Source organism: Gaeumannomyces tritici (assembly GCF_000145635.1).
Source record: "Gaeumannomyces tritici R3-111a-1 unplaced genomic scaffold supercont2.2, whole genome shotgun sequence".
Taxonomy (NCBI): Eukaryota; Fungi; Ascomycota; class Sordariomycetes; order Magnaporthales; family Magnaporthaceae; genus Gaeumannomyces; species Gaeumannomyces tritici.
In genome coordinates this window covers 2,582,418-2,604,498 of record NW_008804546.1, presented here as the reverse complement: position 1 = coordinate 2,604,498, position 22,081 = coordinate 2,582,418, and the positions used below count along the sequence as shown (strand labels likewise).

Here is a 22,081-nt window from a genome sequence, read left to right as displayed (position 1 = left end):
ATTCTGAGTCAAGTCGTTCTGTCCTGGTTGGGACTCGCCTTCATTGTCGCCCGACAGCTGCTGCAGTCTTGTTTGGCATCGGAAGCTATGCTAGGTCCCTTCATTTGTGCACCCAGAACAGGATTGAATAAGGTGGCATATACCATCACACTCGCATGGTTGACAGCGGAAGAAGGAAAGTGAAGACGAGAAGGTTGGCGTTGGAGACGTCACTCAATTGAGATATGAAGCAAACAGAGTTTCTTATCATTGGTATTGGTGCTAACTAGAATGATATGTTGTACAGAAAAGCATTCGCTGCAACGAGCTTTTTTGGAAGTAGATCACCCGCTGTGATCTGTGCATGAAGCAAGTTCGAAAGACGCAAACGGGACAGTGAAAATAAGCAATTAGACACTGGCAAATCTGCCATGGAGTAGAAATCACCCTCATGCCGTGACCAACATCAACCCCTCGCCCCCGAGCAGGGCCCGGGTCAGGGGCAGGCAGTAGATGGCGACGAGCCAGAGGCACCAGATCTTGAAGGTGCGCTTGTCCGCGGGCACGTCGCCGCGCACGGCGACGGTGCGGGCGGCGACGACGAGGCCCAGGCCGAGCACGGGCGCGTAGGCCGCCGCAGTGGCGCAGCCCCAAAGCCACGGCAGGAGCGCGGACCAGGCCAGGACGGGCAGCGCGACGAGCCAGCGCGCGGCGGCGTCGCCGACGACGAGCGGCAGGGTGCGGCGGCCGCGCGCCGCGTCGCCCTCCTGGTCCTTGATGTCCTGGATCGAGATGGTGGAGAAGATGGCGGCCGCCAGGACCAGGACCCAGCGGCCCGCGAGCAGCGGCACCCACGGGCCGTTACCGCCGCCGCTGGGGGATGATGGGGTGGGGTAGGGGTTAGGGTAGGTCGGGTTCAGGGCGACCTGGAGGGCGCCGACGGCAAAGCACGGCATGCCCAGGGCGTTGAGGAGGTTCCTGAGCAACGGGTGCTCGGAGCCGCCCAGGTCGCTGTATGCGTAGCCGAGCAGGATGACGAGGACGCTAGCGCCCGGCGCGCCCAGGCAGTAGCTGGCGAGGACGGCGATGATGACGGAGGCGACGAGCAGGCTGCCGGCCTCGTTGGGGGACACCTTGCCCGACGGCAGGGGGCGGCCGGGCTTGTTGATGCGGTCCTCCTCGATGGCGTCCGGGTCGCGCTGGTTCTGGATGTCGATGACGACCAGGTTGACCCAGACGTAGAGCAGAATCTGGGGCGCCCGACCCAGCACCACGCGCGGGTGCGGCACGCCCGCCGACTCGGGCAGCAGCAGCCACAGCGCCACGGCGTTGGCGAGCCCGAACAGGGCCGAGGGCACGAGCACCGTCTTGACGTCGGACTCGGTGAAGAGCCAGATGGTATGCAGGAACCGCGTGAGCTCCCGGAGCGTTGTCTGCCGCTGCGAGACCACGCGGTCGCGGAACTGCTTGACGGACGAGTGCTCGGTGGACGAGACGAGCGCCGGCGGCACGTCTGGCTTGTGAGGCATGCTGCTCATGTTCACCGGGTGCAGCTTGCAAGCAAGGGGTATTTGGAGCCAAAGGAAGCCAGTTACCAACAGCTAGTTAGCTAGCAGAGTGTGGACTCGAAGGATATATGCAACCAAGACAAAGCTTGCTGGTTGAGGAGCAACACAAAGGAGGGTGTTGAGGGCTAATAGGCGGAGGTCTGGGGATAATTTCGTTCCATCTATCCGCATGCAGAAGCACCTGGCCGCCAGGTCTTATATGGAACAGGAGCCTCCCCCACAAGGCTTGGAAGCTACGCATAGCCTTTACGGATGCAAGGAGCAATCAGTAGCCCGAAGGATCAGATCCAACAGACCGGTCTCAAACGGTGAGGAGTGAGGCCCAGCAAGGCGTATGTAATCTTTCCAACATGTCAACACCATAGGGCTGATGACATGACATGTTTCCCTGCGCTAGAGAGGCGCATGATGGTGTACGGGCGTGGCTATGGTGGGGATGTAGTGTGTATGTCCCGAGAAGGTGCGGCCCCCAGCGGAAAGGTTCATGTAGAAGGCGCCGCAGATCCGGTGACGGCAGAGCAAGCCGCAGCCAGGGCAGCACGAATGCGGATTTGGGTGCCAGCCTGGCCGGTGAGGCGGAGAGAAACATGGTCGAGTGAGCCATACCCGAGTGAGCCATACCCGAGTGAGCCATGTCCGAACATGCCCGATGGTGCGAGGTCATGATCCGGAAAGGGTAACAAGAGACAAAAGGACGAATGCTATGACCCAAGTTCGGGAATTTACCCCCTCGTGACCACTGCTTCAACAGGGGCCAGAAGTCCACAAACTGGCCGTCTTGGCCAACCTCGGTCATCCACGTAGATGCCACCCGATAGATTCCTGCGTAAAATACCGGGCCGGTGAGACTTCCGGGCAGAGACGAGCAACCTGAGCGGAAGCAGGCGGGGTTTGATGCAGGAGACAGGCCATGAGTTCCGTCAGCATGGCCAGCAGGCTGACAAACGGGCTGCCGGGGGCGGCACTCTGAGCCAAGAAGGCGGCGGCCGTAGTGGATCAGGGGAAAGCCTTCTCATCGTGGGGCGGCCCAACGCCACGCCTCAGCCTTGTTTGGGGAGGTATATGGAGAACACGCAGCGCTGTTGGCGTCACAGCGTCAACTCCCGTGCACACCCGCACAGGGCCCCCTGCTTGCCATCCGAGGCTCTTTGCATTAGCCCGTGGGTGGCTGAACTGTGAGTGTGCAGAGCGGCCCGTTGGCGTCCTGTCAGTCGGCGGAAAGTGGCTCAAGCCGCGGGCGTGGGATATACGTCAGCGCGGGAGGATGACGCGAAAAACGCCACAGCCGTTAACCGACAGGGCGCTGCGAGGAGGGATGGCTTAGTTGACGGAGGAAGCGACCGGTTAGGATCAGTGAGTATCGTTTTGGGAACTTTGCAGTCCCGTGAGCAGCCCCCAACTATTGCCTAGGGGACTTTGGGCAAGGCTGCCTTGACCCGCCGCATGGGAACGCCAATAGTCGGTGTGGGAGGCGGTACGGCCGAGGGGGGCGGCCCTTCGACGGAACCCAAGCCGGTCGTATTATGACCCAAAACGGGTGTTGGCGGAATCACGCTGTGAGGGCGGGTGGTTGGAGGTGCGAGGGTGGATGTGGTAATCTTCGGGAGGTGCGATTACCGAAATCGGCATCATGTCCGGCCATGGAAAGAATCAACCTGTAGAGGGGGGCGGAGTGGTGGTGTCGGAGTTTCTCGCAGGCATCAATTGGATGTCAGCTGACTGTCCTGAGACGCAAAAAGATAGAGAATGAGCAGGAAGATAGCAAAAGTGGTTGTGATGTGATGTCAACAGTGTTGGTGGACCCTCGAAGTTGGACAAAACGAGATGAACAAATCACGCCGCTTTCCGTCAAGTTCAAGTGCCACAAGCCAGTCAGGTCAGATTCTGGAAGAGCTGCGCTGTCCTCGACGGATCTGCTGTGCTACACTGCGCCACGCGGTAGGGCTGGATGGTGGGTTCGTGTCAGCTGCCAGGACACGACCCAGCCACGAGGGGGTTACACAGGAGGAGCATGGCGAAATTCCCACTCCAGACTGCCGCCGTTGGGGCGCTGGAGACATGCAAGCAAGGCTCGTCGGAGCCGGGGAACAACCCGAGGCCACCGCGCTACAGGATACATGGCGGCCTAGAGAGCGGATGCTCTTTCCCTTTATCTGGCTGCGTGTGTCGAAGGGTCGGCCGAGGCCATGTGCGAGCCGTGGGTGGTTCTGGCCGGCGTCTTTGTTGGTCGTTTGGGAGAGCCATACTCCAATCGAGCAATTCTAACCGGTCGTTATCGATTTTAGCCCCCTTTGGGCCGGGTCTGGCAATTGGACCCGACATTGAGAGAGCTGGCATTCATTGATCAATGCCACCTAATCAGCGAAAGATGCTCGTCGGTGGCGATGGCGACAGTTCGCTCAGCACGTGCCCTGCCAGGCTTGGCCCCGCCCCTGCTCCATCGGTTGACTCGATGAGATCGAGTAAAAGCTTGGGGGCTGATAGGCTATCTTCTGTGGTCTGTGCGCAGTTCACTCCCAGCCCACGGGAATGAGCGAATCTCCCGATAAGGACGGGCCAATTCTTTCGATGGCGTGGTGGGACAAAAGGCGCCAAGAGATAGATGCAAGGTCTAGGTAAAGAGTTGAAAGTTGGGACAGAGAAGCAGAGGAAGCAGAGCGAGCAGAACATACAACACATACCTACTGACCACTACGGCAGCACAATATGGCAGGAAATTCCCAGCAACCAGCCTGCCCAGACAGCTGTCAAAACCAGAGCCGTCGCCTCTGGCAGGGAGCCCGACTCGCGTCGCCCGGACTTGGCCCGCCTGCGCTGCATCCGAAGCGAGCCCCGCCCCGCATCCGGTGCCAGAAGTGGCTTCCCCGACATAGTCTGCGCGAACATGAGTTGCAGCAGGCCCTTTTCCTTTTTCGCCTAGCGCAGACGCACCATCCGCCTCCAGACACGCGCGCAAACACAGCTAGCGGGCCGGTTCCCATCCAGAGTGGGGGCATATCGCCCTCCGGTATGCACCCAAGACTGTGTCTTGCTATCGAGATGGCGTTACTCTGGCACCTGGGGTATGTGGATGCGCAAAGCCCTGTAGCCCTTGTGGACTAGGTCGGTAGCTACGTAGGCGGGCAGCTATCTGATGGATAAACGATGCGCCCTTCTCCGCCTTTGCGTCCCACGGCGCTTCCGTGTTGGAGTCTTCCATGTTTCCGATATATTTAAGTCCCTTGGTGTGCCCGCCCTGGCTCTTTGCCCTCGACTGTCGTAAAACGACTTGCTTGTCCCAGCACATTCCTTCTTTGTTGTCTTTGCCCTTTCCCCTCGCGGGGCCTCCAAAGCCTCTACTGTGCGAGTTCAAGTCTTGGATCGTCATCCAAACCAGGGTGGTCGGATTTGTCCCCCACGCCCCAAGACCAGACAAAGGCAAGATCAGACCCGAGCTGCATATGGCTGTCGTGTCGTCATAGCAGCGCAGAGTTCAGACCGTTGCAGAGCTTTGGAAGCCCTCGAAACCAAGAGACGTCTCGCACAAATTTGCGCCGACCGACCTTGATTGCACTCGAACAAGAGAACGTCCGAATTCGTCATCGTTTTCGGGTCTGGGAACAAGCTCTCGACTAGCGCCAAATCGCGAATCCAGCCATTGAGGCCCTCTAAACAGCTGCCGGCGCTAGAACACGCAAGCCCCACGCCGAGACGCCTCCAGGTAACCCCCATGGCCACCGCAATGGCAGAGAAGGGGGCAAGACTGCGAAAATGGGCCGACAAGCTCGCTGTTGAGGCCGAGCCGGGGTTGACGAATGCCCAGTTGATGGTAAGTTTGCGCTGCGTATGCGAGTAATTATTGAAGCAAAGAGAATAAACAGATTGCCGCCCGGCGCTGACACAATTTCTCCGATTCAGTTGACGAATCATGATCTCAAACTAGTCGAGCCTGAACGGCGACAATGGGGTCCATGGAACTTCGTGGGCTTTTGGATCGCTGATTGCTTCAACATCAACACATGGATGATCTCGTCTTCCATGTGAGTCTCAACCTCAGCCACAGCCCCTTGTCAGACTTGGAAGTTGACCAGAGAGCATCGCAGGGTGGTCGGCGGCCTGTCGTGGTGGCAGTCATGGCTCTGTGTCTGGATTGGATACACCATTGCCGGCGGCTTCATCGTTCTCACCGGCCGCATCGGCGCCACCTACCACATCGGCTTCCCCGTCGTATCGCGTTCCTCCTTTGGTATCTGGGGCAGTCTGTGGCCTGTTTTCAACCGTGCCGCTATGGGTGAGTTGAAAGCGCAATCGTTCCTGGGAACGCTAGCCCTCAAGAAGGCCCCCGTTACTGACAGGCACTCTCTCTCTCCCGCAACAGCCTGCGTTTGGTACGGGGTCCAGTCATGGATTGGCGGACGTTGCGTTTACCTCATGATCCAATCCATCTGGACGAGCTGGGTAAGAATTGACCACGAATGCCTCTAGTATCTTGAAGCTTACTGATACGGCTAACTCGGACAGGACCGTGACCTGATCCCCAATACTTTCTCTAAAGACTCAGGGGCTACGACGGCGGACTATGTCTCGTTCTTCCTCTTCTGGCTCCTCTCGCTGCCTGCAATCTGGTTTCCCGTCCACACCATCCGCCACTTGTTCACGGTCAAGGCCTACTTCGTGCCCGTCGCCGCCATCGCATTCCTTATATGGGCCGTTGTGCGCGCTGGCGGCGTGGGCCCCATCGTGAACACGCCCGGCCGCCTTCACGGATCCGAGCTGGCGTGGGAGTTTGTGCTAGGCGTCATGAGCAGCATCGCCAACTTCGCCACGCTCATCGTCAACGACCCGGACTTTACGCGCTTTGCCCAAAAGCCGCGCGACGCGCTCTGGTCGCAGCTCATCTCCATCCCCGTCGGCTTCGCCCTGACCTCCTTTATCGGCATCATCGTCTCGTCGGCCTCGGCCATCATCTACAAGGAGCCGGTATGGGATCCGCTCAAGCTGCTTGAGCGCTTCATCCAAGAGGGCGGCTCCGGCGAGCGCTTTGGTGTCTTCGTCATCGCCTTCGCCTTCGCGCTGGCCCAGCTCGGAACCAACATTGCCGCCAACTCGGTCTCGGCCGGCACGGACATGACGGCGCTCCTGCCTCGGTTCCTCAACATCCGCCGCGGGGGCTACATCTGTGCCGCCGTCGGCTTGGCCATGTGCCCCTACACGCTCCTGACCGACAGCAACCAATTCACGACCTACCTGTCGAGTTACAGCGTCTTTCTGAGCTCCATCGCTGGCGTCATGATCAGTGACTACTACGTATGTTCTACCCACCGCTGTCGTCTCGTGGTGCACATGTGCTTTGAATGCCCTGCTAACACCGCACTTGTGCCCGTTAGTTTGTCCGTTGTGGCTACCTCGAGGTCAAGGAGCTGTACTCGGCGCGCAAGACGAGCCCTTACTACTTCAGCTACGGCATCCACTGGCGGGCGTACGCCGCCTACATCGCCGGCATCCTCATCAACGTGGTCGGGTTCGCCGGCCAGATCGGGCGCGAGGTGCCCATCGGCGCCACCTACATCTACCGCGTCAACTTCTTCGCCGGCTTCATCGTGTCCGCGGGCGTCTACTACCTGTGCTGCCGCTTCTCCCCCGTCCCAGCCACGAGCGACCGCTGGATGGAGGTCGGCGATGAGATCGAGGACCTCCGCGTCGCCTACGACGACGGCTCAGACCGGCCCCACGACACGGCCAGCGGCAGCCAGGAGTACGACGACGTCCAGGGTGGCCCGCCGCTTAAGAAGGACGGCGACAATGCAAAGATGGTTTAATTGGCCCTTGTTACAAAGTCTTCTCTATCTTCTGGCGCTTTTTCTTCAGCCATGTTTACCTTGTTTTTTTTTGGCCTACCGAGAATCGGTTTCCGTGAATTTCATATCACTTGGCTACCTTTTTGGCTTATATCGTATCGTCTCACAAGCCTACCCGAGAGAGTGTTTTTATCAACGATGAAGTAGATGTCGCACGATACCACTATAAACATGCCATGTCACTGCTTTATTACTACGATGCGCTCTCACTTGGGCGTTGAGCTATCTTTGTTGTTAAATCCATGATCGATCCAGGTGCCCATTATTGATATTATCATACTATCATACTGTGGTCGTGTTGAATATGTTCATGTTCTGATTGAGGATCTTCTACAGGATCCACACACAGTGATGGATAGACCCCGAAGCTTGCCCAGGATCGAGTGGCTGCAGGGAGCTGGACTGGACTTACAAGCGTGCGCCGAAGTTTTTTTCTTTTTTTTCTTTTTTCGCGGAGTGCCCTCAAGCTGTACGTTTGATTTACAGCTTGGAATAACAATTCAGATCGAATACGCTATCTTGAACGATTCAAAGTCCGCACCGAAAACTTTTCACCACCACCAAGCTTGCGGCGGCGGCAAGACGAGGGGCTACACAAGAGGGGCACTACTCTCACTATCCACCAGTGCCACCTGAACATTTGCAAGATGCCAGACGGTGGGGGGTCGGCCACGGCCACCATCCCAAACGGTGAAAAGGGGCCGACGACGACCGCAGCAGCAAAAGCACTGTTTGCGACGCCATTGCCACAGTCGCCACGGTCCGACATCCTCGAGTGGAAGTTCCCCAAGCCGCACTCGCAGTACGTGCTGACGGGCCGCTCGCGCGCGGCGTGGCACACGTCCTTTGTGATCCCGCAGCTGAACCTGCTGCTCGACGCCGGACTGTGCGTCAACAAGGTGCGGCCGAAGCACATCTTCCTCACACACGGCCACAGCGACCACACGCTGCTGGTCCCGGCCTTTGTGGACCGCGACGACAGGCCCGACATCTACTGCCCCGTCGAGATCGCGGGCAAGGTGGACGCCTTCATCAATGCCAAGACCATCCTCAACTCTCGCGGCGACACGGCCGACCACGGCCTAGGCGGCGGGGCAGGCGGGCCCAAGGAAGAGGAGGAGGAGGAGGGAGTGGATGGAGAGTGGGACGGCAAGGGCAAGAGGCCCCGCGGCGCGACACGGCTCGACACCCACGTCACGAGCGGCCTGAGGGCTAGCGACACGGTCACGCTAGCGCGAGCGAGGACCATAACGGCGACGGCGTTCGACTGCGACCACACCACCCCCTGCCTGGGCTTCGTCTTCAGCCAGACGTCGCGCCGCCTCAAGGCCGAGCACCAGGGCCTCGGGGCGGCCGAGCTCAAGGCGCTGCGCCGGGCGGGCGTGGACGTCACGGCGCCGCACTCGACGCCCGTCTTTGCGTTCCTGGGCGACACGACGGCCAAGGTGCTCGCGGCGGCGGCGGCGGTAACGACGACGGCTGATGACGGCGACGGCAGCAGCAGCACGGAATCGGCGGCGCAGTGGGGCCGGTGGCTGCGCGGGGGCATCCCCGTCGTCATCACCGAGTGCTCGTTCCTGGAGGAGAGGCACCGGGCGCAGGCCGACAAGACCAAGCACACCATCTGGACGGACCTCGAGCCCGTGGTGCGGCGCTGGCCCGCAACCACGTTTGTGCTGATCCACTTCAGCCTGCGCTACGAGGACGACGAGGTCCGCCGCTTCTTCGCCGACATGCCCGACCCGCCCGCCAACATTGTGGTGTGGGCCGACGGCGGCGAGGGGTAGTCTAGTCCGCGGGTGGTTCCCTCCTCGTAGGTCTCACCTCGTAGGATGCATCTATCCCTAACCTCACAAACAATCGGTACCAAAGACTGTCTTCCGAGGGGCGGATTTGGGTGTGCCCATGTTGCCTCCTAAGCGCATGCGTCGCCTTTGCATCCCATCGAGCCCCAGTAAATGGTGAGGTCATGCATTCTCGGTTGTGGCGCTCACCACGTTCTAATTCCAGGCCGAGACCACACAGCGGTGCTTGGTTCACGCCGCTTTTCACTTGGCAACTCTAATCTAACAAGTATTCCAGCTACTTTTGAGACGATTGGGCTCTGGTGTGACGCCGCAAAACCCCGGGCCGATCACCATGGGCTGATAAAGAGCGTAAAGTCTTGTGCTTGTTGCGCTGTTGTGAACTCCGTCTATTGGATGCCGACGAAAAAGCGGGTCACCAACGTCATACCCGCCAGCTCCCTGGTGCTCCCAGTGACGCGGCTCAGCCCTTGTTTGGCACATGAGCGATCATCATAGCTGGGTCATCGATTTTCGTCCCGGGGCTTTGCGTCACTGGGCGCCAGGGCCAGGGTCCTTTGTCCGCGGCTGACTATGACGGCATCCATGGCAGTTACATTTATACAGCACCTCTCAGCTCCCTACCTTTTGTGCTGGAGATAGACCACATCAACCCAGCAACTTGAATCCTTTCTTAGACCTCTGCCAGATTATCCCTCTACAATACCGGTTTCCTGAATTTTAGAGAACTTCTTCCCACCTCTACGCGACCCGACGACGCAAACATGGCGGACCTGAACACTGGCACAAACATCATGCTCTCCGAGGCCGAAACCCAACGGAAGGGTGGCAGCGAACATGCCATCCCGGGGGCCTTCCCTCCGACGCCTGGAACCTCTACCGTGCCCAGTGACTTCATCGGCGACTCACATGTTGCGGAGGCCAACAGGTCCGTGCCACCTCGTCAAGCCACCACTGGAGTCTCGCAGCCTGCGGCGACCAGCAGCCCTATCGAAACCCACCCCACGCCGCCTCCTCAGGCCATAACTGGAGACTCGCAACCCACGGCCATCAGTACCGCTGTCCCATCTTACCCTGTGCCACCTCGTCAGACCGACACTGGGGCCGGCAACGTCGCTCCCTCGACTGGCCTCCACCAGCGCATCCCGCGCCATGACGAGAACCCCGCCGATCGCTTCAAGGGAGTTCAGCAGAATTCGGTGCCTAGTGAGCGGAGCCCTGTGAGCGACCAAGACAAGCCCGTCAACGACACCGTCAAGCCTGCGGAGCTCGCTCAGGAAGTTGGCGAGGGCGCTGCCACAGCCGCTGTGGCCGGTGGCATTGCCGCCAAAGATGCCGCAATCTGGACCAAGGACAGGGCGGTGGAGAACTACCCCGCCGCCCGAGACGCGGTTGCTGAGAACGCAACCTGGGCCAAGGGCCGTGTCGTCGAGAACTATCCTGCTGTGAGGGACCAGACGGTGAAGGCTGCCTCCACGGCAGGCAACACTGCTTACGCTGGAGTCGCCACGGCCGCTGCCACCATTGCAAGCACCGCCCAGGCAGCCTACAACGCCGCGACCGGTGCGGCCACAGAGGATACACAGGCCAACACTCTTCCTCCAGCTTCGGATGTTCCCGAGCCTGTCAAGGACTCGATCGCTGCGGCCGGGAAATCGCCCGAGGCCGCCGCGAACCCAGTAGCTGTCGATGGCAAGCGTGCTCTCGAGTCGGAGCTGCTGGCCACTACCGGCTCCGGGCCAGGGAAGAAAATGGACACAACCGCCAGCATCGCGCCCAAAGAAAACAAGCCATCCGCTCTGGAGGGCAGGGGCCCCTTTGCCGGACACATGCCCAACCGCACCGAGAGCACCGACTTCGTCAAGATCATCGGCACCGAGACGTACAAGCCGCACAGCAGCCCTGGACTAGAAGCCGCTACGCAGGAGATCAAACCCGCGCACGGCGACGCTGGCAAGATCACTAGCGATGCCGTCTCAAACCAGGGCGGCATGGTACAGGAGCCCGAGACGTCCTACACCCATGATAAGAACACCTCGGGCCGTAGCGACAAGTACCCTCAAGGAACGGGCATCAGGGGCCAGTCTTCGGGGATCGTGGGCGGGACGCCGAGGTCGGTACGCAGCTTAGAGGGCGACCACGTCGCCCCTCCGACGGGCACCTCTGCGCAGGCTCCCGGACACGGCCCGACCGAGGGAAACCCTCCGAGCTACAGCCGGTCTCAGGAGCAGGGTCAGGCTCCCGCCAAGACCACGGTTGGAAACAACGCGGTCAAGGAGGTTGAGTACAACAAGCTGTCGTCTGGCACTCAGTCGGGTGTGGCCGGTACAAACTACACCTCCTAGTAGCATTTGGCGACCGCAGAAACACGCGAGACTTGTATGATAATGTGATTCGGGATATTTCATAGCGTAGCAATTGGAATGCATTCAATGACGAGAACTCAAGCTCTGACATGTGACGAAAGTGCTTCCCCTGCGCCAATAACGGACTGGGTGTATCTGAGAGCCAGTGTCTAGGCCACGGACTCTTCGGGGATATTGCAATTAACGGTACCGGGAGTGCCCATGCCAACTACGCCTCTATTCTGGCCTGTACTGGCCAATTGGTAGAGTTAATCCACGCGTCAATTCCCAGATCATCACCCATACCGACCCGACGACCCCCGGAGTCATGCTACTGCCATTTCTTGCTACGGTCGATATCAGTTGATATCAGCCGCTTCTTTTTTTAGGGGGCTCATGTTCGGAATCCGAATACTATCTGCCCAACCTCCTCCAGCCTCGTACGTTTCTCAGATAGTCCCTTTCGTCCTCGGCCACAGCTAGTGTCTGGCGTGTAAATGCCGACCCAGCGACCCTGGAAGACACTGGACGATGGTACCCAACCGTTAGCAACGGACATCTCATGCTCACAAATCCGTCCTGCGCAAGCATCCACACGCCCGACCGAACTCTATCGGCCACGGTCGCTGCAGCGGCCCCAGTCATCCACCTCGGCCATACCCAGTCGTCCTTTTGGACTGCACCGTCAGCGAGGAGGCTCGCGCGCGCTGCAGAAGAGCCCTGGTGACAGGGGCGGTATGCGTCCCTGACCAAGGAAGGGGGTCGGCAACAATAACACGAGCCGTTGAACGCGGCCAGAAAGGCAGTGAGGGAGAGGGAAACCACAGCGCGGCAACACATGGAATGGCTCAACGGCGCTGACAAGCCTGCAAGGTCAGAGCACGGGCTATGCGCAGCTTTCAGTAAGCAAATGCAGGCCGGGAGCACCCAGGCGATACATGTGTGCCTCCTCCCCCCGGGTGCGTGGGAGGTGCGCGGGAGGGAGAGCGGCTATGTGCAAGCGGCAGACCGCACCGCATCGTCGCCACTCGCCCCTTTTGTGTGCCCCTCCCCAGATAACCTCGCATGTCGAGAGGGGATGTCCCGAGGCCTGCGTCAGCCTCCTCGCGGGCAGTGCCGAAGGTCTCATGTCGTGTTCGAATATACTCTCGGTGAACTAAAAACAACACAGCGGGAGGGCGAGCACCCCTCAACCCTATGTCGACTAAGACTATTGTGGATAGGGTTATGATCGGGTCCCCGCGCGGTGTGAACCTGGAGACGATCCGAAGTGTTTCCCAGCCAGGGAGTGTCCAAATTTGGGTCCGGCAGGGCCGCCATCGTTCGCCCCATCTCTGCTCTGCAAGCATGTTGATCAGCTCATCGGGAATCCGCGCTGAGGGATCCATGATGGCAACGATAATCTCTGGCGAAGATGGCACGCGCCGAGACTGACTAGGCGCACCTGCCTAGGACCTATATCGAGATACTGATGATACGGGAAACTGGCAGGCATAAATAAGTCTGGATTTCGCTACCTTCTTCCTGATCCAAAATATCTCCTCAACACCAAACACACACTCCCGCAAAGACCTAGACACACACAACACAGCAACAGAAACAGGACCAACAGCACTCCTCTGTTTGCCACCTTCTCCATCCGCTCGCCTTCCCCCAACCAGCCCTTCAAGATGCTTATCCCATCCTTCGCCCGCCTCGCCACCATCGGCCTCACATGCTCAGTCGCGGTAGCCCTTGCTGTTCCCGTTGAAGTTCGCGGCCGGGACGCCGCTGCCGACTTGACGCTCCGCTCTGGAGATGCTGCTGTAAGTTTATTGTTTCAAGCCCTTGTTTTGGATAAACCGACAAGGTTTCTAACCTCTTTTTCCTCTTCTTCGCAGACCGGCGCCGCACTACCCGCCGACGCCACGGTCGACGACCTGAACCTCCTGGAGGAGAGGGGCAAGAAGAAGAAGAAGGGCAAGAAGGGCAAGGCCGAGGCCAAGCCTGCCGATGTCCCGCCTCCTCCCCCGCCCCCCGCCGTCCCGGTGGCTCCCAAGCCCGGCGCCCTCATCGCCCCGCAGCCCGGCATCCCCGTGGCTCCCGTCCCCGGCGTCCCGGCGGCTCCCATCCCCGGCGCCCCGCTGGCCCCCAGGTCTGCGGGTGGGGTTGGTGGGGTTGGTGGAGTTGGTGGCGTCCCCGCCGGCGGTGTCGTCGTGCCTGCCGTCCCAGCTGGCGGCGTCGTCGCCGTGCCCGTCGGTCCGGGCGCCTTCGGCCCTGGCGTCGTCCCGGGTGCGTACGGTCCCGGAGTTGTCCCCGGCGCATACGGACCCGGCGTCGTTCCTGGTGCATTCAGGCCCGGCATCGTCCCGGGTGCGTACGGTCCCGGAGTCGTTCCCGGCGCTTTCGGGCCCGGCATAGTCCCGGCGGCGGCGTACGGGCCTGGTGTTGGCCCGGGCGGATTCGGCCCAGGCTTTGTCCCCGGCGCCTACAGGCCAGGCATCGTCCCCGGCGCATACGGTCCCGGAGTCGTCTCCGGTGCATACGGGACGGGCCCGGCGATGCTGTGCCCGTCGTCCCAGGGGGTGCCGTTGTGCCCGTTGTCTCGGGCGGCGTCCCTGTGCTGGGGGGCGGCAGCCCGCACTACAAGAAGGTCGCCGAGCAGGATGAGGTCGAGAAGATGGACGAGGCCGAAGAGCAGACCGCCGAGGCCTTCGAGGAGGACGCGGCCGAGTGGGAGGATGAGGAGTAGCGACCGCCACCCTCACAGAGTTCGCCTTTCCGTCCCTGCCTTGACCGATCAGGGATTCTGCTGGTCATCCGGGCAGGTTCGACGAGTGGCCTTGTTTGCACTGTCTTCTTCTTTTTTGCCTTCCTTGTTGCATTTTATCGGCGAGCCTCTTAGAGGCCTGGACGCCACAGACATTGTTTCTGGGATTTGTACTAGATATCGGAGCCCAAAGGGGTCGTTTTCAAGAACTGTAAGATCTTAGGACAGCTGAGTTTAGTCACCAAAGTTGTTTCCAAAAGCACAACGTGGGATTTCTTCCAGGCCCGCTCTTCAACGCCACACGAGCCTGACTAACCCACGGCCGAGGCAATGGCTGTTAGGATTTATTAGTTTCCTTCCAAAAAGAATCCCAGGTTAAATGATACCTAAAGTTGGCGACACAAAATCCGGCTAGGCGAGGCCATAAGCCACCCAACCCCAACTCTCCCGCTATTTACTCCTGCTTGCACTCGAGCTGGCCATCGTTGTTATGGATTATCCCCTCTGCAAGATTGGCACCGTTAGATGATCGGCGTCGTCAAAAGTCGACAAGAATTCCTTCATCGTCATTTGTGTCAATATCATAAGGATATTGAAACTCACCCAGGTCGAGGGGGTTCGTTTGATTCTGACAGCCGGCGCATTGCGGGATCACCGAGCAAGTTAACTTCGTGCTTCCGGATGTCATCGCGCATGCTGTGACCTGGTCGAGGCCTTGTCCCTTGAGGCTTTTGATATCCTCAGAGGTTAGCCGTGGCGCAGTCATTGCGGAAGGTATAGCTCGGCCGTGAGCCAAACAACACGCTTCAAGGTGTTATGTTGAACTCACTGGGTGGCAGGGGCTAAAGTGCCGTTGAACTGGGTCAGGCAATTTCTGAGGTCCAGATACGAGTGGATGGACTTGGGGTCGCTTCCTGGTTTCTTGTCACAGGTCGCGAAAAGAAAAACTCCGCTGGTGCGGACATCTTTGCAGGTGGTGAAGAAGGAGCGACGAGCCAGCGCAGTTCTGGTGGAAATGCCTGAAACGGCCTCGGTTGCGAAGAAGAATAAGGCGGAGAAGAGCAAGAGGAGATTCATCTTGACACGATAGTCGAGCAGGGCTGAGGGAGAGTGTTGCTGTTTTTGATCTTGTTCGTAGAGATCTCCTGAGAAGCGTGAGGATGCAACACCAGCAGTCTCTCGGGAGGTCAGGAAACGGATATTTATGTGTGGTCATTCGCCTCGTAGTAGATGTCTCCAGCAGCTCTCCAAAGGATAGATATATTCATAACTGCCTAGAGTCTGTCAAGGGTCAAGCAGGTTCAATTCAGTTCGGCTGTGCCGGTGAAGTGGCTCTTTCTTGGGAACAACCGCGGGTTTGTTTGAATGATCCATCACGTCTGTGAATGGTTTGTAGGGAGTTCACTACCTATCAAGGCGGCGGCCTTTCGTGAAACTTTTGGGCAGCATGCAGAGCATTCGATGGACAATAGGTTCTATCCCGCAAAGAAACCCTGAATCCAATGGCAATCACGTGCTACAAACGGGAGATGGCATTCGTGTGACCCTGCCAGATCGGACAATGACCATTCCCACATACGCTAGACCCCACCCCCGCCAAAGAGTAGCATCGGGTCGCAGGCGGCAGTCTTGGCTGGTAGTCACTTACTCGAAACAGGTGAGCATGTGCCCTTGGTTGCCCGGTCTTATTATGTCCAGTCTTGGATTGGCACTGGCTGGCCTTGGATCTTTTGCAAAGCCGGCTGGAGGATTCGGTAAATCAGGCCATTTTTTGCACAAGGCTAGGTCGGTGGCCACACCAGATTCAATAGGAGTGGAGGGTTCACTGCAGACTGGGCCACTCAGTGAACATGAACAGCGATGTGGGGAGGGCCCCTGGACAGTCATGCATGCAATAGAGGGGAGCTGAGATGGAGGCATCGGCTGTGCTCACCAGCTGCTGTGAGTGACATGGATACTGACTACGGTCTTGACCTATGGCAGTGTTGGCATTACATGACACTGCATTAAATTACGCTACACATTGGGGCGTGCTTGGTTCCATGGCGTCGAGGGGAGTCCTCGCTGTGGTTGCGTCGGGAGATTCCCGTCAATACCTGACCACAAAGAAGTAGGGGCCTTGGTCAATGGCAATGGTGACATGACACCTACGGTTGCACCCGCCATCCCGACTTTGGCCGAGAGGGCGCTCGTGCCAACTCGTGCCAGCCCGCCGGAACCGTGCGAACACAGCCAACCAAGCTAGCCGCCGAGCCCAGCAGCGTCAAGATTTTCAATATGCATCGTCATCTCCGATCCATCCATCCGCCCGTTGTCCCGTCTCCACAACTGGATACCTACACTGTACCCATCAACTACTTCGGTTCTTGCTCGTGGCCGACAGCCCGACCCGACAAGGAAAACAAACCAACATCACCACCATCAACAACAACAAGAGTCACAACCACAACAAATAACAACCACAACGTGGACGACTCGCCAGCCTCATAAAAACAACTCGCAATCCTTGACGCCGAACCGCCTCCTGCCTTCACGTGCGCGACAACTAGCCCGAATCTCCACACCGAGACCGCTGCGGCAGCCTGCACTCGTCCACCCCCCTGTCTCCGTCCCCTCTCCCCGCCCGCTGCACCGGAGCCCAGGACGGGCCTGGTTGGCGCAAGCCGAGGCGGTGGGCTTGCTGTACGCACTCTGCACTCATACCCATCCACCCTGCGACTCGGACGCGCCCGCCAAGCCAAACGTGGGCCAAGCCAACGGGCACCTGGGGGTGTGGTGGAGCGACTCGCTCGGCGCTCTCGACAGTACATATTCGTGCGTCGTTCTGATCGCCCAACGACTGCGGGGGGTCTGCGAGTGAATCCAGTGAATCCCGAGCCTGGCCCATCCACTCACAACCAGTCCAAGGCGAAAGCGTGTCTGGGTTCATCCCACCACCCGTTTTTGCTTTTTCTCCCCTCTCTGGCGAAAGCACGCCCGACTCGAAATAAACAAACACGAACAGAAGACGAACGGCAAAAACACAATCGATACTATAAAGAAACCGCCTACCCCGCCAAAACGGGACGAAAGTAAGAGGGGGCAGAGATTTATGATCTAGGACCAGAATCAGGAGTCTGGGTGGTCCATCGTCCACCATCGAGAAGAACCGGGGCGCCCAAACACCCAACATCAACCCCACCAGATCAGCAAACATGCCGTCACAACGACCCTTCTTCCTCTCGACCGTCTTCGCCGCCTTCCGCCAGCAGACCGCCGCCCCCAGCCTGGCAACCACCACATCACAGCCGAGCAAGCAGACCACATCCTCCTCATATTCCACCGCGGCCACGGCAGCGACGACGGCCGCCGCAGCCGCCGCGGCCGTTAGGAGCGCGCAGCAGTCGGCCGCGCCGTCGTCATCACCATCACAACAGCAGCAAGCACCCGCGGCAGCAGCAGCGGGCGGCCCCGCGACGCCGCAGGGCTCCCCGGCCCACTCGCCCGTCCCGATCCCCTGCCCCAGCCGCCGCCGCGGCAGCGACAGCAGCACCGAGGGCTTCCGCAACGTCCGCGGCGCCGACAAGTGGTACATCGGCGGCCGCACCGCCGCCGGCGAGGAGCGCTTCTTCAAGCTGGGCGTCATGCGCCGCGTGCGCAGCAACGACCGCCTCAGCCTCGACAAGCTGAGCTTATGAGGCGCCCCCCCGAAGGGACTGCGAGCTGGCTGTGGGCAAATTTGCTATGTCAGGAGGGAAGGGATAAAACAAAAGTACTGTCGATTGGGATTTTCCCGCTCAGATTCGGGCTTGTCATCGTTGCATTTTCTCTCTATTCCTCTTCTTCCCAACCCACCCTGAGGATGGGCCGATTTCTGTTGATAGACAGGATGGACTTTTCTTTCACATTCGCCACCACCTTTCCCCCTTTCTCAACCCAACACCAGCCTCGATGCTACTTGGGATGAGAGAGCTGAGCTAGGTGGGGGCTGCTTCATTTGCCGGCCGTTTGTTGCGTGCCGCGGACTGTTTTTTTCTTCCGAGATCATGGCGTTTACAGCATAGGGAACGGGGACCACAAGGGTCCACTGCATTTGTTAGGGATGGACGATTTACGAAGGATGGCACTCGGGCGTGCATTGCTTTTTTTTTTTCTTGAGAAGGACGATAGCCCGCGGGGCTTAGCCCACAGCCAGACTCGCTGGGTTCACATGGAGGAGCGAGGTATCTGCCCACCACATCAGTGGCAGGCGAAACCTCACTAGGCTATTAGAACGCCCCTAGATAGGTATACCAGGCAGGAGTATGTTTCCCCCAAGTGGCAAATTGGGCGAACACACCCCGCCGTGGAATACATTGATTCTCCCAATGAGGGGATCAAGAGACAGTGGAGCTGCCCTTTCAACATCTCATTTATGGTTTTGTCGATGCTGGCTTTTCGTCAGCCAAACCATGCTGTACCGAAACGTGCATATGCGTTTAGTGCGCTGCTAGCTGGCAGGGCAAGCCCTTGTCACCCTGGCGCGCGCCTGGTTTTGCTCCACGTCGCCAAGCGTCTGTTGCGCGTCTCTGTGGCTGCATACAGCAAAGCCTACAGCATGCCTTGCATCCACGGCGGCCTGCAGACAGCTAACGGGTGACTCATGCCTGCTGTCTGAACCTTCAAGGTAGCTTTGTGTACTTTCTCGCTCATTCGTCGTTATAAACACTCCCTCAAAAGCAGTCCTGCATGGAATGATTGTTTTGAGATGTGCCCCAACCAACCCAGCGTTGCCAGGAGGTATCCAGGTAAGCTAGATGCATGTGTACTTCGGCAGATGGTACCTACCTCTACACGCTATAGCATGCTATATCCGAGCGAACTTGAAAACAGTAAAGCACCGCGTAAGCCTATCGACATCTGATAGACCGAAAACTGTCGTAGCCTCTTGCCCCCCGGAGCAGCCAATATCATAGGTCGAAAAAAAAGCGCAAGAAATCCCATTCTCTCCCCCCTGCCTACGCTTCACCACATAAAGCGCTGCAGGCGACCCTCGTCCAACACGTTACCCTCCGCGTCCCTCCAGACATACGGGCGGTAGATGAACATGTACATGGTGACGACGTTGATGGCCGTGAACCACACCGTCTCGACGAACAGGCGCAGGTCGACCCTCTGACCCAGCCAGTTGAGGGCAGCCAGTGGGCCGCGGCGGCCCGTCGCCGTCTTGCCGGCGCCGGCCCCGTCGCTGCCGTGGTAGAAGGGGCCCAGCGGCGTGTCGTCCCTGCAGTCGTGCAGCCTCCAGGCCGGCACGAGCATCCTCCACATGACCCAGGGCACGATGAAGTAGCGCGGCTCGACCAGGGGCGCCGTCACGAGCGAGAGTGCCGTCGCCAGCAGCCAGAGGAGGGCTGTGGACAGCGGCTGGGCGCTCCGCTGCGAGTCGGAGCTCGGTCCCTGTAGCGTGTCGGGCGCGACTACGTCTTTGCTGGCCTCCTTCGCCAGAGGGCCGACGGGTTTCTTTGCGTTGTCGTCGGTCGCTGGGCTCTTCTTCGACGCGACAGACTCCTTCGAAGGGCTAGAGGGGCTCGAGTGATAGGAGTGCACACGTTCAGGAACCGCACCCGAGCAGTTGAAGGAGCGCAGCGGGCAACTGTGGCACGTAGTCTCGGCCAAGCCCAGGTGGGAACATCCGCAAAGAAGCTGCCAGCAGAGGCGCTGGCAAATGACGTAGACCGGAACGAGCAGGTACTTCACCGCCGGGTGCTTGAGGATCGTGTACCGGAAGACGTAGAACATGTAGTGCCTGTTGTCCGCCAGCGTGAATGGATGGATTATGGTGTTCAGGTGGACGATACCAGCGGCCATGGCAAGCGAGACGCCCACCAAGAGGTACGACATCGCCGTCTTGCAGCGGTACCAGGCGATGTGAGGCGACAGGGAGTGCTGGACACCGCACGGGCAAGGCAAGTAGACGCCAGTCTTAATGGGCTGCTTGCGCATGTTCCAGGGAAGGCGGCTGGCCACTCGGTAGAGATACGACAGGACGGGTATCACGTAGCCGACAAGGAGTGGCGCGGAGAAGAAGACGAAGAGGGGCCAGATGTACAGCATCTGAGCCAGATGGATGGTGGCCACATGGTTTGATTTGTCGCCTGCGGGGGAACATATACAGCAAACTGTTAGCTAGAACAATCACGCCTTCAAGACGGGGCAGATACTGACCAAGCACGACGCCGCCGTTCCAGGCTACAAAGCCGCCAAAGACTCCCAGGACAAGAACCTCGGGCCAGACCTGCGCCAAAACTCGAGGAAGGTTGCACAAGACAGCAACGACGAGACTAGTCGCCAGCAGAATCATATCTATACTCGAGCGTTCAATATTAGTCAAGTGCTATACTAGATCGTGAGGCGAACGACGGGCGAGGCAGGCAAGAGAAGATTCGTACCGAAGAATGTAGCATCTGCTAGTGACGGGTCGTGGATGTTTCCAGCTGCCCAGTACCGAAGATAGGCGTATGGTGAGGTCCTGAGAACTTCCTCGAAACGAGTTCCCGGCGGGCCTTGCTGAGAGGTAGTCTTGGCGTCATCTTGAGAGGGCTCAGAGGCCGGCAGGGACTTGACGGCATCGACGGCCTGGAGGCCTCCGAGGTAGACGACCACCCAGAACACGTTGGTCTGCCTCATGGCAAGGGCCTGGATGCCGGCGCAGAGAGCCATGGCGACCCGCCGAACCGACAACCCATCTCGGGCGTGGGCGACGCGGTCGAGGTGTATCTTATACGCGTTCAGGACCGCCACCAAGGACCACAGATCTGTGTAGTAGAGGCCCGAGAAGAAGAAGATGGCGGGGAACATGATGACGTTGAAGCCCGAGTGAAGCGCGTAGAGCGAGGGCCAGGGAGCCAAAGGCTGCCTCTCCTTCCCCGGAGCCGCTCGGTGCTCCAGATATTGGCGACATTCCGCAACAAAGTACGCAATAGCAAAGATGGCCAAGGCGTTGGTCTCGCGAAGAGTCGCAGTCAGGTTCTCGAGGGAGCCAAAGCCGCCGACCAAGCCGCAGATGAAGCTCCGAATCAAGCCCGGCTTATCAAGGATGAGATAGCTTATGATATAGCTATTCGTGATAGCCTGTCAGCCAAAATTGCACATCAAACCATCAAATTGGTAGTGGCGCTTACAGTCCAGGCGGGGTGGTGATCTTGTCATCCCATTCGCGCCATCTACCCGCGAGGTAGCGCACGGCCTGGGGAACATGGAACACCTCGTCCTACCCTCGCGAGTTAGCATCGAAGACGTGTTGTAGGGGCGGAAGAGTGCTGTTTGAGCATCTTACCAGATACGGCTCAACGACATTCGAGTTCACCACGCGCAGCCAGATGGCAGGCAGGACCAAGAGAAGAACCAGGCAAGCCCGATACAAGAGCGTCGGGATGCAGGCCCCGCGGGGATTGCGGGCGATGGTGATGAGAGAGTGGATCACCACGCCCAGAGCGATACTGAGGCTGGCCTTGGGCACAAGGCCAAAGAGTGGCAGGTCCATGGCGACGAAGGCCGCGCGCCGAGCGGGAAGATACAGAAAAGGAATGACTGGGATGGTTTAATGGGTAAACATTTCCTGGGATGCGGATGAAGGAAGATAACGAAAAGCAGACAAGGGAGTGAGTGGGGGGTAAGAAGAGAGGAAAAAGAAGGTGCTTTCACCAATGCTTCCACAAGCTCGCGGCCTATACTACTTTTGCCGTCGTGCAGGCAGGTTTGGTGAGTCGCAGGTGTGGAGTTGGAGTCGAGTTTGGTGGTGAAGTGGTCTTTCTGAAAAGGGAAAGAGCACGGACCATAC

At 59.0% G+C, this 22,081-nt stretch overlaps 8 protein-coding genes across 8 annotated transcripts; 5 read left to right on the top strand and 3 right to left on the bottom strand.

Annotated features, from left to right (window-relative positions):
- Nucleotides 1-193: 193 nt before the first annotated feature.
- GGTG_03398 (UbiA prenyltransferase) lies at nt 194-2,178 on the bottom strand. Its single transcript, XM_009221178.1, has one exon. The coding sequence runs from the start codon at nt 1,515-1,517 to the stop codon at nt 429-431; it is 1,089 nt and encodes a 362-aa protein (XP_009219442.1). The 5' UTR covers nt 1,518-2,178; the 3' UTR covers nt 194-428.
- Nucleotides 2,179-4,125: 1,947 nt separating this feature from the next.
- On the top strand, nt 4,126-7,660 carry GGTG_03397 (uracil permease). Its single transcript, XM_009221177.1, has 6 exons — nt 4,126-5,355; nt 5,445-5,566; nt 5,630-5,817; nt 5,905-5,984; nt 6,048-6,833; nt 6,914-7,660. The coding sequence occupies exons 1-6, from the start codon at nt 5,257-5,259 to the stop codon at nt 7,343-7,345; spliced, it is 1,707 nt and encodes a 568-aa protein (XP_009219441.1). The 5' UTR covers nt 4,126-5,256; the 3' UTR covers nt 7,346-7,660.
- A 124-nt stretch (nt 7,661-7,784) lies between these two features.
- Nucleotides 7,785-9,853, top strand: GGTG_03396 (hypothetical protein). The gene is made up of 2 exons (XM_009221176.1): nt 7,785-9,345; nt 9,467-9,853. Exon 1 carries the CDS (start codon nt 8,032-8,034, stop codon nt 9,169-9,171), a length of 1,140 nt encoding a protein of 379 aa, XP_009219440.1. The 5' UTR covers nt 7,785-8,031; the 3' UTR covers nt 9,172-9,345; nt 9,467-9,853.
- On the top strand, nt 9,787-11,631 carry GGTG_03395 (hypothetical protein). Its single transcript, XM_009221175.1, has one exon. The coding sequence runs from the start codon at nt 9,954-9,956 to the stop codon at nt 11,532-11,534; it is 1,581 nt and encodes a 526-aa protein (XP_009219439.1). The 5' UTR covers nt 9,787-9,953; the 3' UTR covers nt 11,535-11,631.
- A 1,573-nt stretch (nt 11,632-13,204) lies between these two features.
- GGTG_03394 (hypothetical protein) lies at nt 13,205-14,265 on the top strand (the record flags this gene model as incomplete). The annotated part of the gene is made up of 3 exons (XM_009221174.1): nt 13,205-13,339; nt 13,415-14,033; nt 14,096-14,265. The coding sequence occupies 3 exons, from the start codon at nt 13,205-13,207 to the stop codon at nt 14,263-14,265; spliced, it is 924 nt and encodes a 307-aa protein (XP_009219438.1).
- GGTG_03393 (hypothetical protein) lies at nt 13,857-16,057 on the bottom strand. The gene is made up of 3 exons (XM_009221173.1): nt 15,113-16,057; nt 14,887-15,011; nt 13,857-14,787 (listed from the first exon to the last, which is right to left on the bottom strand). Exons 1-3 carry the CDS (start codon nt 15,358-15,360, stop codon nt 14,738-14,740), a joined length of 423 nt encoding a protein of 140 aa, XP_009219437.1. The 5' UTR covers nt 15,361-16,057; the 3' UTR covers nt 13,857-14,737.
- A 525-nt stretch (nt 16,058-16,582) lies between these two features.
- GGTG_03392 (hypothetical protein) lies at nt 16,583-18,632 on the top strand. The gene has a single exon (XM_009221172.1). The coding sequence runs from the start codon at nt 17,478-17,480 to the stop codon at nt 17,958-17,960; it is 483 nt and encodes a 160-aa protein (XP_009219436.1). The 5' UTR covers nt 16,583-17,477; the 3' UTR covers nt 17,961-18,632.
- A 248-nt stretch (nt 18,633-18,880) lies between these two features.
- Nucleotides 18,881-22,075, bottom strand: GGTG_03391 (alpha-1,2 glucosyltransferase ALG10). Its single transcript, XM_009221171.1, has 5 exons — nt 21,578-22,075; nt 21,423-21,511; nt 20,691-21,358; nt 20,467-20,604; nt 18,881-20,396 (listed from the first exon to the last, which is right to left on the bottom strand). The coding sequence occupies exons 1-5, from the start codon at nt 21,782-21,784 to the stop codon at nt 19,267-19,269; spliced, it is 2,232 nt and encodes a 743-aa protein (XP_009219435.1). The 5' UTR covers nt 21,785-22,075; the 3' UTR covers nt 18,881-19,266.
- Between the last annotated feature and the right edge of the window lie 6 nt (nt 22,076-22,081).

Bases quoted from the DNA above. Each gene is read 5' to 3' on its own strand.
- GGTG_03398 (XM_009221178.1), bottom strand. From the start codon at position 1,517: ATGAGCAGCATGCCTCACAAGCCAGACGTGCCGCCGGCGCTCGTCTCG.
- GGTG_03397 (XM_009221177.1), top strand. From the start codon at position 5,257: ATGGCCACCGCAATGGCAGAGAAGGGGGCAAGACTGCGAAAATGGGCC. The intron at 5,818-5,904 runs GTGAGTTGAAAG...CTCCCGCAACAG, and splicing joins TTTCAACCGTGCCGCTATGG to CCTGCGTTTGGTACGGGGTC. The intron at 6,834-6,913 runs GTATGTTCTACC...TGTGCCCGTTAG, and splicing joins TCATGATCAGTGACTACTAC to TTTGTCCGTTGTGGCTACCT.
- GGTG_03396 (XM_009221176.1), top strand. From the start codon at position 8,032: ATGCCAGACGGTGGGGGGTCGGCCACGGCCACCATCCCAAACGGTGAA.
- GGTG_03395 (XM_009221175.1), top strand. From the start codon at position 9,954: ATGGCGGACCTGAACACTGGCACAAACATCATGCTCTCCGAGGCCGAA.
- GGTG_03393 (XM_009221173.1), bottom strand. From the start codon at position 15,360: ATGAATCTCCTCTTGCTCTTCTCCGCCTTATTCTTCTTCGCAACCGAG. The intron at 15,012-15,112 runs GTGAGTTCAACA...GGATATCAAAAG, and splicing joins ACTTTAGCCCCTGCCACCCA to CCTCAAGGGACAAGGCCTCG. The intron at 14,788-14,886 runs GTGAGTTTCAAT...CCAATCTTGCAG, and splicing joins AACGAACCCCCTCGACCTGG to AGGGGATAATCCATAACAAC.
- GGTG_03392 (XM_009221172.1), top strand. From the start codon at position 17,478: ATGCCGTCACAACGACCCTTCTTCCTCTCGACCGTCTTCGCCGCCTTC.
- GGTG_03391 (XM_009221171.1), bottom strand. From the start codon at position 21,784: ATGGACCTGCCACTCTTTGGCCTTGTGCCCAAGGCCAGCCTCAGTATC. The intron at 21,512-21,577 runs GTAAGATGCTCA...TCGCGAGGGTAG, and splicing joins ATGTCGTTGAGCCGTATCTG to GACGAGGTGTTCCATGTTCC. The intron at 21,359-21,422 runs GTAAGCGCCACT...TATCACGAATAG, and splicing joins ATCACCACCCCGCCTGGACT to CTATATCATAAGCTATCTCA.